General features: G+C 42.8%; 1 protein-coding gene across 2 annotated transcripts in view; it reads left to right on the forward strand.

Annotated features, from left to right (window-relative positions):
* FAM20B (FAM20B glycosaminoglycan xylosylkinase) overlaps nt 1-14286 on the forward strand; it is a 38682-nt gene extending 24396 nt beyond the window's left edge. For both annotated transcript variants that reach the window (XM_090047465.1, XM_090047467.1), the window contains exons 5-8: nt 14-185; nt 3742-3933; nt 6057-6116; nt 10414-14286. In XM_090047465.1, the coding sequence (XP_089903591.1) occupies nt 14-185; nt 3742-3933; nt 6057-6116; nt 10414-10645 (656 nt within the window). In that variant the 3' untranslated portion in view covers nt 10646-14286. The remainder of the gene's footprint in view (nt 1-13; nt 186-3741; nt 3934-6056; nt 6117-10413) is intronic.
* The last annotated feature ends 114 nt before the right edge of the window (nt 14287-14400 follow it).

Here is a 14400-nt window from a genome sequence, read left to right on the forward strand (position 1 = left end):
TTTTGTTTTTTAGGTAATAATACTTGTTTCTATGGGAAGTGTTATTATTGTCGGGAAACAGAACCAGCATGTGCGGAGGGGGACATCATGGAGGGATCAGTCACTCTGTGGCTACCTGATGTCTGGCCTCTTCAGAAGCACCGGCACCCTTGGGGCAGAACTTACCGTGAAGGAAAACTGGCCAGGTATCTGCACCCCATAACCCTGTAATGTAGCAGTTCCCAGTCAGATTATCTTCACAGTGTTTAGCTGTGACTAGCCAATTAAAATATTCACATGGTCCAAAGGGAGTTGCAGCCAGATTTCTTGAACTGGTGCTACAAATAAAGACCTGATAGGACATCTTTTAATTTGGGCTAGTGAGGGAGAAGTCCTTAGGGCATCCTGGAATGATTAGCATGCCACTGCCTGCCTAGAAGGTAAATTATCCCACAAGTCAAGTGAGGTTTCTGAGCAACTCAGCCACATCACTGAGATTACTGGCCAGTGTTAGATCCATGCTGCTGGTGCTTTGTCACTGTGTCTACCATAAGTTTAGTACAAAGCTAATAAAGATGATAATAACGTAATGTGACACTGAACTCTTACCCATCATGCCTAATTTTCATGGATTTTGTTGCATTTTCTGCTTTTCTGTGCTTGTTTTCTTTTTCTTTTCTTTTCTTTTTTTTTGGAGTTTTCATTCCAGAATTGTTTTGGTGTATTTCTGGGAGATTTCTTGCATCTTCTTAAAGACATAATTCCTTTTTTTTCTCAAGAACAAATTCCTGTGTGTTTACAGCACATTATATCTCACCTTAAAGAATTTATAACTAAGAAGTTGTTTTTATTAGCTGATTACCAGCAATATATAGACCCTGTCTTCATGCCAGAACAGTATGGTTAGACAAAGAAATGTGTATGGTCACAAGAGTTTACAGTACCTCCGCAACTGTTTGAGGTAAATGTTTTGCCAAGACCCATAAACTTTTCCAAGTGCTGGTCTTGGATAAGTGATCAGTGGGATATTCTCAATCCCTGAATTAAGTTGTTCCCATTCATTTCTGATAATCTGATTGTTCACAGAATCTGACCTCATGGTATAATCTGTTTTAAAATGTTAAATACCTACTCTTTGGCTTCTGAAAGGGTCTCGTTCAGCAGCAAGTTGGTGTTCCCTTTTTAAAGTTGGAAGCCACAAGGTGTTCAACACAGATTTAAGTTCTGAACTAAATTAAGGCCAGAATCATCTAATCTTTGTAAGTTTGGAAAGAACAGAAAGCTTTTCTTTCTTTCTTCTTCTTTTTTTCTCTAAGAAGCCATTTCACATCTTAAAGAGGCTGTCTGCACAGTGTATTTTACTACCTATTCTATCATGATAATTTTGATATTATAACAACATAGTTTATGTAAATGGGGTCAAACTATGTTAGGACTTTTTCCTTTTATTTAACTGTATTGCTGCTTTCAACCTGTGCAAACCTAACTGAGGGAGCAGGGGCAGAAATCAACATACATTCCATATGTTATGAAATCTACTTCCTGCTGGTGCTAATTATGGAAGATATTTCTGTTCGAGTTTATCCTCCCAATCCTGCTGCTTATGCCTTGTCCAGAGTAATCCTCCTTAATATTATTTCTATAGTGCCATTAGAAAATGTAGCCTTTTTCAGTCCTGTAATAGATGAGATCTCCTGTGACCTTTGGAGTCACAATATGATTCTAATACCATGTAAGATTGGAAATAAATGGAGGAGCAGATGGTGTTGGGGACAGAGTCAGCATTGGAAGCCTGCATGAAAAATGAGAGGAAGAAAAAGATGGTAATTTGGTAGATAGGAAAGGGGAAGCTGTTCCAAAAAGATTAAGCATGGTCCTGAAAAGCATTAATTAAAACACATGAAAAAGATAAAAGGAGCACTTGTGAGATTGGTGTGGGTAACGTATTGGGGGTCTATGCAGCATAGGAACCAATATAAAATAAGGTGTAGGAGCTGTGTATTTATGCAGTATATTTAAATATAAGGAGGTGGAGCTTAGCTATGATGAAAGAAGAAGAGAAGATGCAAGTGAGAGGTTTTGAGGACATGGCATATGGGATATATTCAGAGCAATGAGAGACTTTCGTCATGGTGCTTGGGATAACTAGAAAAAGAGTTAGATACAGGAAGGCCCAAGTACAATTTACTTCAGTCCTCTGGAGATAGCATGGCTATTGAGACAGTCAGAACAGCTACATTTTAATTTTGTCTCTGCTGCTGGTCCATTACATGACTTTTGGCAACTAAGGAGTAGGGTCAGGGCAGGTCAGCTAACCTATGCAATTGACATTTCCTTGATCTGTATTCCCAGTTTGCAGAGGGTCTGAGGCGTTTCAGAGATAATTGGTGTTTTGTGAAGTACATTGAAATCCTTGGATGGAAAGGGTTATAGGACAGGTACTTCTTGCTTAGGAAAGGTCATAGATGACCATGGCATAATGCAGGATTTCAGCAGTTTTGATGGAGAGAAAGAATGGCTTTGAGAGACTTAGAGGAAGGAATGAGAAGACCTAATGGGAACCTTGTCATGGAGAGTTGTAGATATGTCATCCAGGTTGCAAATAATAGTAAGAAAGAAAAATGAGGAATAGTCGACTCTGATAGTGAAGGGAGTGGAAAACATTTTGGATGGAAATTTTTTTTTTTCATGTGGAGGTTGAAACAGTGGTAGGTTGTTGAGGATATATTGTCAGGGGCAGAGAGTGAAGAAGAATCTCTTTTAGTTGATCGCCCTGAAGGATGTAGCTGGAGCTGTGGGTGGGTTAATTTTTCAGACTATAATCTGTGAAACGCTTCATGGGGGTACAAGGAATGAACTGTCTTTAGAACTAAGCTGATTGGAGTTTAGGTATTGGGAAAGCAAGTGTCCCATGAGAGCCTCTCTTGTAGTATGTGCTGCAGGAAGAAACAATCAGAGTATCCCAAACCTAAATCCTGAATGCATGAAGAGCAGAAAAGAGAGAGCCCCGAGGGTTTGCCTGTGGAGAAGAGGGTGGGAGATTCTGAAGGAGCAGTTGGAGATGGAGGATAAATAGTACTATGGGAATGCAGCAAGGGAGCAGCTTTCAAGGACAAAGAGGATGATCCATTGTGCCAAGGCAGTTCTGGACAAAAGAAGAATGAGTAAATAAAAGAGGACTTTATATTTGGTGAGGTGGAGGTCATTAGTGACCTTCTGAGGCCATTTTCATTAGAGAAGAAAGATGGATAGAGAGCTGTTGAAAAGGGGAAAACAAATCCAGAATAGAATTAGACAGTGCACTCAAGGAGCTTGGTCTAAGGCAGCATTTAGAAAGACAAGGTGAGAATTCTGCAGTATCTTATTTGGGAATTCAGTGTTGCGACCTCAAGTACTGTATAATGAACAGGAAGAGTAAATGAGCATTGTGGGAGAAAATAACTGGCTCTGGTTTTACCAAGAACAGGTCCATAGTTAATGTGTTAAAACTATAGCTCACCTTGTGTTCACTAAGGTTTCAATGTGTTAGTTATGTTAAGTGAGCCCTGTTTTCCTTTGTTTAAGTAATGGTCACTGTTAAAATCCCTTTATGTCAACCTGACTGTGCTCAAGACTCTTACGTGAAAAGAAAAATATTAAAAAAACCAACAAACTTGTTTCATTGAAGTGCAAGAGTGAGTCTTCCTGGGCTGTTCTGCCAGAGCCTCTAGCTGTCATCTTTTTTTGATATGGCTTTGACTTTGATTCTTTGTCTGCCTTCAGGTGGGAGTATGATGAAAGCTACTGCGATGCTGTGAAGAAGACCTCACCCTATGACGCTGGCCCCCGCCTCCTTGACATCATTGACACTTCCATCTTTGACTATTTGATTGGGAATGCTGACCGACATCACTATGAAAGCTTCCAAGATGATGAAGGGGCCAGTATGCTCATTCTTCTGGATAATGCCAAAAGGTGGACGTAATGTTAGTGCTTCTGGCCACTGATGATAAAGTTATCCATGCTACATTCTGCATTTCCCATAGTTGTCCATTACACTGTCTCCAGGCTAAAACTCTTGTCAGTATTCCGTACAGCAAGTCCTTTCAAATAACATAGGTGCTCAGTGGCCTTGACATTTGTAGATAGGCAGTTTTAATTCATCTGGATAGATATTTGGTTAAGCCACTAAAGGCTTGAAATGCAGTATTTCACTAATAATTCTTGAAGATGAATTTTTTTAAAGCTTGTCTTGATCTTTGTGATGTGTTCTCCACTGCTGGCACTTTGTATGCTCTTGTGACAGTTTCTACTAGTGCCCTGTAAAGACTCTTAACTTCTTTTGAATAATGAGGTTCTGTACTTTTAGATCCTGTCTAGAGGACGACAGAGTATCCTTTTATGAATCAGACAATAAGACTGGAGCACCCTTTTACACTCAGTGTAGGCTTAATGTAAAATTGTGTTTGGGGTTCTATAACTAAAGCTTCTCTTCTAGACTGTGCCTACATTTGGGGTTTGCCTGCTCTAGAATGTTGATATGTAAAAAAATAAAAATAAAAAGTGGCACGGTAGCTGACAGCTGTTGTCATTAGGTACCCTTTTAGGCAGCATTCCCTCTAAGCTGCATGGCGTGCGCAGCCGCACGGGCACGCTCATGCCATGCTGCCAGGCGTGCCTGCGTGGCCGCACACACCACGCAGCTTAGAGGGAATGCTGCTCTTAGGGTCAGTCCTTACCAGGTAATGTGTTTAAAATATGAGTTGCTCTGTCTTAATTGGGAATTTAGTGTACAACTTTGGAGCCAAAGAGTGTTTCTAGTAGCAAGCTTGTTTTTAAAATGCACCCTTTTCCATCATCTGGACAGATCTTTTAAATAGCTTGGAAACTTCCATCTCCTTTAATATTATTGTTTTACCTTTCTTCCTTTTGGATGCCCTGGTCTGTCCATGTGCTGTCCGTATCTCTAATCTGTGTGAAATAAGCAAGGCTCAGTTTAATACTCATCCTTGTCTCTATACATCAGGCTCTTCAATAACACTCCAAAATGCCAGCAGGAACATGTTCCACACTGGGAACATTTAAGTACTGGTGCTTTTAGATTACTTTGAGTGCATCCTGCAAAAATGGTGGATTTTTAAAATGTCTTGGCGATGGAGAAGTTGGGGGAATTATATGTTAAGCACCTGGGAATGAATGTGATAGTTATTATGTCTGTGTATTCATTATAGTTATCTATGTTCATATGCTCATAACCTTCTAAAATAATTTCCTTTTGGGGCTTCCCAATCCTGGAAGTGGGTTTTTACAGTTTGTATAAAGCCTTTTAAGTTGCCTGAATGAATAAAGAATAGAAAAATATACTCCAGCTTTTTAAGACACATGCTTATTAGTAACTCAGACAACTGAGCAGAATAGCTTCAGGCTTTTTTTAGTAAATGGACCTTATTAAACATTAATTTTTATTAAATTAAAATGGACCTTCCTTTTGTTAGGAACATTTAAAATTAATATATGACAGGGAAAAAAAACAAACTTTGGTCAAAGTTTCTGTAGCATCTTTTTAGATGAGACCTGAAATATGCTATGGAGTCCTTTTGGTAGTTCTCCAGTTGAGTGATCGTAATGGGCTGAACTTGGTCACCTTCTTGTATGCCAAACTGTTGGCCTAAGATTGGCCAGCTGTAGCATCTGAATGTGTCAGCTGGCTGTTCCTTCCTTCATTCCCTGTCTAACAATGTCAGGGGGACGATACTTTTTCTCTTTTAAGCCAGATTCATAACTCACTTTTCTCCCCTTCTTAGCAGTAGCAAGGGCTTATATTATTAAAGTCCTTCACAATGTTTGTGAAATGCCTGGGCAGAGTAAGGGACTAGATAAGCTGAAGTGACTGTTGCTGTTTGTCAAGTGCATTAGTATGGACTGTTGGTAATTGCATATGAAAATGGTCATGGCTTGGTTGTATTTTAATTTAAATGATTTGAGCTGTTGGAGCATGAAATTGTCTGGTATTGATTTCAAATTCCTTATGAAACCTAGTGCGGTTTAAAAGGGTGCTGAGTGTTCATTTGCTTCTGATTTTTTTTTTTTTCTTTCAGTTTTGGAAACCCCTCCCTGGATGAAAGAAGTATCTTAGCTCCTCTTTATCAGTGCTGCATGTAAGTAAAGCACAGGTTGTACTTTTCTGAAACTGTCAAATCAGGGGTGCAATGAAATTCATAGCAGTTAGGTCTTCTGGCAACCTGGAGACTTGCATTTTATACACCAAATTTGTGCACCTCTCTTAGATGCTCTTTTATGCGTTTATTACAAGAGTGCTCAGGAAACTAAGAAACACACATTTATTAAAGAAGTAAATCAAAGTGAAGAGTATGGAGGATTGGGCAGACTGATTGTGGGAAATGGAGTCTTTCATTTTTAGGTCACTGGTTTAAATCTGTTCTAACTCAGTGATGACTAGTAGCCTCTAACTGCAGCTGTCCAGTGGCTTTTGAGGAATGAGATGGTCACTGTCTGGCTCCTTCTGGAGAAATGGTTGCATTGCACTTGGAGTTCTGACTGACAGAAGCTGAGTACTGGAGATTCATGGCAACTAACCCACCTGCATCCCTAGATGCACCTCAGCATGGTTCAGAAGGGACAACTGCAGGACTGTTTGTGCAAGGTTATACTGCTGCTGTTTGTGGTGCTTGCTCTATAGACTCGTAGAAGAAATCAGGTTTCAGAGCTGTTGATCACTTTGACCCTGCAACTTGCATTCCTCCTTCTCCTCTCTCTCTCCCCCCTCCCACTCCTTTGCACCCTTTTTTATTTTTGTGTACTGGGTTGAGTGGCCCCTCCTTTACTGGAGTGGGCAGGCCTTTCTTTGCTTTGAAGGTTCTGTTCAGTTGTCTTCTTTCATATGGCTGCCTTGGAGCAACAGTTATAAGTTCAATTTAAGGTTAGTTAACCAGTCTAATGCTCTTGAGGAAAGGGACTATATCTCTGCAATGTCACTGTCAAATTTATATAGAGGGCAGAGTGTTATTATGTGGTCCATAGTTTGATCAGGATTGCCACAGTCACATTTTGCAGAACTCATAGATTTCATAGACATTAGGGCTGGAAGGGACCTTGGGAGATCATCGAGTCCAGCCCCCTGCCCAAAGGGCAGGAAGTCAGCTGGGGTCATAGGATCCCAGCAAGATAAGCATCCAATTTACTCTTGAAGGTGTTCAATGTAGGTGCTTGAACCACCTCCGCTGGCAGACCTTGGGGGCTCGGACAGTAAAGAAATTCTTCCTTATGTCCAGCCTGAAACGGTCTTGCAGGAGTTTGTGACCGTTGGACCTCGTCAACTCCTAAGATACCATTTGTGCATCAGGTGACCACAGCAGCCATGCCTGGTTCATATAGTGACAGAGATGCAGGGATGCTTTGAGAAGGGGAAGAGAGGCATTCATTTGCTGAACAAGCTGCTTTGAGGCAAAACAGCCTGAAAAATGAAAAGTGCTTTTAAAATAGGCCAGTCCAGCAGGGTTACCTTGCATGGCTTTTCAGGAATCCAATTTGTCTCCCAAATTCTTCAGAGCCTGTGGAAGTCAGGAGCTCAGTCCCTGTGTACTGTAAGCAGAGACATATGTACGGTACTTGACCTAAGCTCTTGTGTAAGCCCACCAGTTTGGGTAGCACACTGAAATGTGTCAAAAACTGAAATTTCAGTAGCAGTATGAAATGAATTGAAGCCTTTTTTGATAAGTCACTTAAAACTTCCCTCATTTTCCATAGTTACTTAATATTTTTATTTCTTGTTTTGTGTGGGGCCTTCAAAGTCTCTCTCTTTTATCCTGAGCTCCTCCAAATACATGCCTAGAAGAGAGGTTCAGAGGAAATTCCACATCCTTCCTTGCCCTTCCCAGCTCTTCTGATCACCCTTTCCTCTGACCAGTCTAAAACAGCTCTAGACAGACAAGCCATCAGACAGAATATTACACAGGAGCCATGTACACGTGCTAAAATCTAGCATTTATTATGGAATCATAGAAGTAGGGTTGGAAGGGACCTTGTAGATCTTCAAGTCCAACTCCCACCCTGGGCAGGAATAAAACTGGGCCCAAATGACTCCAGCCAGGTAGACATCAAGCCTCTTCTTAAAGACCCCCAGGGTAGGAGCCAGCACCACTTCCCTTGGAAGTTGATTCCAGATCCTAGCTGCCCTAATTGTGAAGTAGTTCTTGCGGATGTCTAATCTAAACCTACTCTCCAACAACTTATGGCCGTTATTCCTTGTCATGCCAGGGGCCACTAGGGGAAACAGTGTCTCCCCCAAACCCTTCTGGTCCCCCCTAGTGAGTTTATAGACGGTCACCAGGTCCCCCCTCAGCCTTCTCTTGTGAAGGCTGAACAGGTTCAGGTCCCGCAGTCTCTCATTGTAGGGTCTTCCCTGTTGTCCCCGGATCAGGCGGGTGGCCGTCCTCTGGACCCTCTGTGTTGTCCACATCTCTCCTGAAGTGCGGTGCCCGGAACTGGATGCAGTACTCCAGCTGTGGCCTGACCAGTGTTGCACAGAGAGGGAGGATCGCCTCCTTGGTCCTGCTCGTGATGCATCTGTGGATGCACGACAAGGTCCAGTTAGCCCTGCCAACCGTGACCTTGCCTTGTCGGTCCATGTTCATCTTGGAGTCAATAATGACTCCAAGATCCCTTTCTCCCTCTGTGCTCTCAAGAAGGGAGTTTCCCAACTTATAAGTGTGCTGCTGGTTACTACTGCCCAAGTGCATCACCCTGCACATATCGGTATTGAAACGCATCCTGTTTTTGTTAGCCCACCCCTGCAATCTATCCAGGTCTTGCTTCTTTCCCTCCCTACTAGCGTGCTCACCTCAGCCCAAATTTTGATAACACCAGCAAATTTAAACAGGTTGCTTTTCAACCTGTTGTCCAAATTGCTGATAAAGAAATTGAACAGCACAGGCCCAAGGACTGAGCCTGGAGGACTCTGCTGCCCACTTGCTCCCCAGGTCAAATATGACCTGTCCACCACCACCCTCTGTGTACGACCCTTCAGCCAATCTGCAATCCATCTGACTGTGTAGGCATCAATGCCACAGTTGCCTAGTTTTTTAACGAGGATGGGGTGGGAGACGGTGTCAAAGGCCTTGCTGAAGTCCAGAAAGACTACGTCCACAGTGACACATGCATCCAAGGCTTTTGTGACCTGATCATAAAAGGCAATCAGGTTGGTCTGACATGACTTGCCCCTAATGCCCCCTTGAGCATCATCCCTGAAGCCAGCCCATCGCAGATGTGCTACCTGATGATCTTCTCAAAGAGTTTCCCAAGGTTAGAGGTAAGACTGACGGGCCTGTAGTTGCCCGGGTCCTCCCTCCTCCCTTTTTTAAAGATGGGGACCACATTGGCTATCTTCCAATCATCTGGCACCTGGCCCAAGCACCACGAGCGCTCATAAAGCCGTGCCAAGGGCCCTGCAATAACCCCTGCTAGTTCCCCCAACACCCTGGGGTGGAGAGCATCTGGACCTGCTGATTTGAATATGTCCAGCCCCTCCAGAAGCTCTCTAACCCGGTCCTACCCAATCTGAGGTCTAGAGGCATTCCCCTTGAGTCTGTCTTGCATCACGGTGGGGAAGTTCTGGTCCCTGCACAGGAAAACGGAAGTGAAGAATTGGTTAAAGAGGTCTGCTTTCTCCTCTGGCGCAACCACCAGATTGCCCAGCGTATCTTGCAGGGGCCCCACATTTCCCGCCTTCATCCTCCCTATATATTTGAAAAAGGACTCCGGAACTGTCAGTCCCCTGAGTATAAGTAGTACCGTAAAACACTGGTGCTACCACCTTTCCCCTCGTACCCAGGGACTCAGTGTTGCAACTTTTGGACACCATCAGGTATCAGGACATCAGCTGAAACAAAGGTTACAACAGCGGGATGGAAGGAACCTCAGAAGATTCCCTAGAAGAAAACAATTCAAATCTGAGGGATGAAACGGCAAAGTAGAAAGCATTGACTTTGTATGGAACAGTAATCATATGATCCTTTTCTCAGCTGTGACTGATCCTTGGCCAGTGAAGTTCTGTCTAGAGTAGCAGTGCGTTGTCGCCAAATGTTGCTTTTGATTAGCAGCCAGATTCACCGTTCCTTCTGCCAGCTCTGCCTGGAATGTTCCAAGATCTAACCATCTCAGAGCTTCCTTACGAGCTGTCAGAAGGAGATTTGCATCACATTAGATGAGTATCCCTTCATTTTCATTTGCTACCAAACATGTTAGGTCTTGCTTATGTTATAAATGCAGCTGAATTCAGGGAGGGACTCAGTCATTACGTGACTTGCTCCTGTCTATTTAGGCATAACCACATTGTAACAGATCCCTCAGCAAGCTGGCTTTATGGAAACGTTCTTGGGACCTTAACTTGGAAAGACCTGTGTGTGCTGGCGTGACATTCATTTCTTTCTCTTCCAGCATCCGGGTTTCCACCTGGAACAGGCTAAACTACCTGAAGAATGGAGTATTGAAGTCTGCCTTAAAAACTGCCATGTCTCATGATCCTATCTCACCAGTGCTCTCTGACCCTCACCTGGATGCCCTGGACCAGCGGCTCTTGAGCATCTTAGCTACAGTGAAGCAGTGCACAGACCAATTTGGGCCAGATGTTGTACTGGTAGAAGACAGGATGACTCTATCTCATTTGTAATTTTAATGGGAAACAGATGAAACTCCATTTTAAAACATGAATGATAGAAAAACAGCACAATCAGTTCTGAATGGTTGTGGCCAGGATGGACTGGAAATGAATGGAACAGCTTCTGAGCCAGAGATAAAAGGTGATGGTGATGTTTTTATCTTGAGCTGGCAGCGTTGAAAGAAGGTAGAAAGTTTGGGAGCCTTCGGACAGCTGGGTATCTGAAGTGGCAGTTTGGTCATTATGGAGTGTCTGTTGCCACAAGTGGATGTTGCACTGGGAAAATACAGTTCCTGGTGTTAATGGAAGAGTGGAGTACAGAGATAAATACATGGACTGGTTCTGTAGGGGATAACGGAGGTGAACAATTACAGTTCTCTTCCCCTTCATTTCCCTGCCACCCACTTCCAGTATGCTCCTATGAGGTTCTAGTCTGATTCAGGGTTGTATATAATCAGCTATGAGCTGGTTGGATATTTTACTACTACTTTTAAAAAAGAGGAAGTGGTAAATAAAATAATTATTAAACTGAATGCTTGCACTCCCTCCTGGGGTGGAACATTCTTATGAACACCTTTTAGGGGTGGGAGAAGATGCATCTAGAGCTCAGCTATCCCTTCATTACTTACATGCTGGGAAGAGGGGCCTGCTTCACCTGTGGTGATAATTCAGTGTTGCCATTGGAGTCCCAGTGAAGTCACCCATGAGGCTGAAAGATGAAGGAGGGGATAGGATTGTTTTACAGCACATGCTTACAAGTTAATGCAAGTTCCCAGAGGAAATTGCTACCTGGACCAACTGCTACTTTCTGTTTTATAAGGACTATAGCAAGGTCTGCACAGAGAAAATATCCCCATCATTCTTCATCCACATCAAGCAAATTTCTCCTTGAATTGGAGCTGAGAAGCGGGATAAAATCCACTCAGGAACAGGTTCCATGTAGCTAATTTATCCCCCTTGACATAGGCCCTGTAAACAGGGATAGCTGCCTGGATCATTCAAACAAGGAAAAGGCTCCTCAGCGAACGTCTCAAATAACCAACAGTTGCAAACAAGGGTCTTAAAGAGAAGAGAGCATTGGTTGGCAGCCTCTGCTCCCTGTTCGTGTATTTCGTGAAGGGCTAAGTCCTTCTCACTCAGAACAGTGATTGCAGTTTTCGGTGCTGCTGGTTTTACAGATGGCTGGACATCTGCTTTTCAGTCCTTCCCTCTACCTGGCCCTTCATGTGGCTGGGTTCTTAAACTATGAGCAACATTAGTCAGCTTTCTTCTATTTTCTGTTCCCTGGTGGGGTTGTCTTAGAAATCCCACCTGGTACCAGTTTGAGATAAATTAATGTAAGAGAAACCTGACACTAATGAATAATGGGGCCTGCCGTAAGATTGACAAGTTCTGCTCAGGTTTTGCTGTGTAGCTGTCTGTGTACCTCATTCTTGACTTGTTATACACTTACACTAGTATTGGGTCAGCCTTCAGTAGAGTATAAAAGCCACTAACGTAGGGCCACAAAGTTCATCTCAGTTGGAATAAACCAAGGATTTAAATGCAGGGCTTAAGAAGGAAAAGAAGATTTTGCAATCTGCTCTTACTGGCCTTGCATCAGTTTGAGAGTATGAGAAAATAGCACAAAACCTCTCTAAATCTTCCTCCTAATAGCAGGGCTGAACTGAAATCCCTTTGCATGCACTGTTTTACTGGACACAAGAAAAAGAACAGCAAGTTGGCCTCCATTGCACTGCCTTTCCCAGCCTTCTACAGTATAAATGCATTTGCTCATTTGAATCCGGGGTTGTCTCCGTCTCTGCACTGGTGTGGTTGGTAGATGAAGAAATTTTCCTTTCCACAGCAGGGTGGTGTGTTCCTGGAGTACAAGAAAGTAGAAATAAAAACAGGTTAATGTTATAGCTGAACATGCCTGTTGACATAGTACGGGACTTTGAAAATGCAACTGGTGTTATTCAAAGATGGGGTTGTCCAGACAAAGTGTCGTGAAAGGGGAATTGCTGTAATAATGTCAACACTGACTTTCCACCTGAATGTGAGTGCAGTCTTGTTTCAGTTCCCCTTTGGACAACAATCCATACCACAGGCCTTTTACCCAAAATTAGGCATGGGACTGGAATAGTAGTGTAAGACTGGTGAGGGCTGAAGTGCACCAACAGTTGTGGTTTTGTATAGTTGTTTTTGCTGGGCTTTAAACTAGTGCCTGTCTATTCCAGTTTCACAAGCAGTGAATCCACTCATTAAAGGCCAACTTTGTTTGTTCAGTGAGTTCTCTCCTGACAATGAGCAGGTTGGTCCTCTGGCTTACATTAGCGCAGAACTGTTTGGGTGGATGGCCAATGCTTGAGGAAGAAACTAGTTCCATCGATACTGAGTTAATATAGTATGCTGCATACAATCTGATTTCAGTTAGTCTGCTATATGGACTCTAGTACTGCACGGCATCAGTAACAGTGGCAGAATAGGCCCCAAAGTGACAAACAAGTCATTCTAAAGAAAATCAAAGTAATTGTCTGGTGTATTGACGTAAAATGCTCCAACAAAACTGACTAACTTCAGCAAGGAGGGGAGAAGGAAGGGAAAATATTGGCACCTAAAGCCTGTTTTTCCCCTGTTCTGTTTTGAAGCATAAACTCTGAACTCTGACATGTCAGGAGGAGTCTATGTTGGATGGGATTAGGATTTTGATTTGCAATTTCTTATTAGCATTTGGGTTTTCATTCAAAAATATGATCTTGCAATGAAGTGAAATTAGTGTGAGGATCTTGTTGCCTTGTTCACTAGCTTCCATCTTCTTGAAGTAAGTTCAGATGTACCCCTTTCTCTGCATGGTGACCATCAAAGACAAAGCACTGTAAAAGAGACTGCTTGCAGTAGGACCTCAGGCAGCAGAAAGAAACTGTGTTCTTCTCTACTTGAAACCAGATTTGTTGCTTTATGGATCAGTTTTGAGGCCAGTGTTGGATTCAGTCATTTTGGTAATGAGAGTTCTTTTTTCCTCCAGCAAAAGAGCTTATCAAATGTTGGTCCCAACTAGTAAGCCATCCTAGAGCAGAAATGATGTCATCACTATGCCAACAGGGTCAGTCTTGCCCCTCATTTGTGGGCAGATGCTAGGCTCTGTCATTGAGATTTTTATTAAATCTTTTCATTGCATTTGGTCTTGGTCTTACAGGTGCACGTACAATGAATGACTAGCCTCTACTGTTAAAAGGTGGTTGTTTTGGGGATGGTATTAATGGTCTGAGGGCCGAGGCACAGAAATCAAGAACCAATTTAAAAGTGCCATCAGCCTGCTGCTGTTTATCTCCTGCCTCCTGAGTCAGCAGTCAGCATGGAGGGAGCACTGAAACCTGCTCTTCTGTGGGCATCTAATGAACTGGAGTATGCATCTCGCCAAGCAAACTTCAACTGAAAACTAATAATTTATTAAGAAGGTAAATTATTTGTTGTGGCAGCTGGAGCGAAACGCTTGAAACAAGCACCTCTTTTGGAACTGCCAGAGGACTGCTCTTGGGAGCAGCTGCACAAATTGAGGTTGTTAAGAAGAAAACAAAACACAATTGTGACTTTCTACTTGTGTGCCCAGGGTCAGACTCTGCATTGTGTGAATAAAGATTTTAATAAAGCAACGCTCCTGGATTGTTTAAGTCTGTTGCTGTGGTTTCCAATGCACGTGGTGACTGAAATTTTCAAGAGAGTTTGCTGCTGTGTTTGGCAGCTGTTCCTTCAGAAATGGTGTTAATCATATGTTTACCAAAAAT

This window comes from Crocodylus siamensis, chromosome 5 (assembly GCF_052110815.1).
Source record: "Crocodylus siamensis isolate JL-2025a chromosome 5, ASM5211081v1, whole genome shotgun sequence".
In the NCBI taxonomy this organism is placed as follows: Eukaryota; Metazoa; Chordata; order Crocodylia; family Crocodylidae; genus Crocodylus; species Crocodylus siamensis.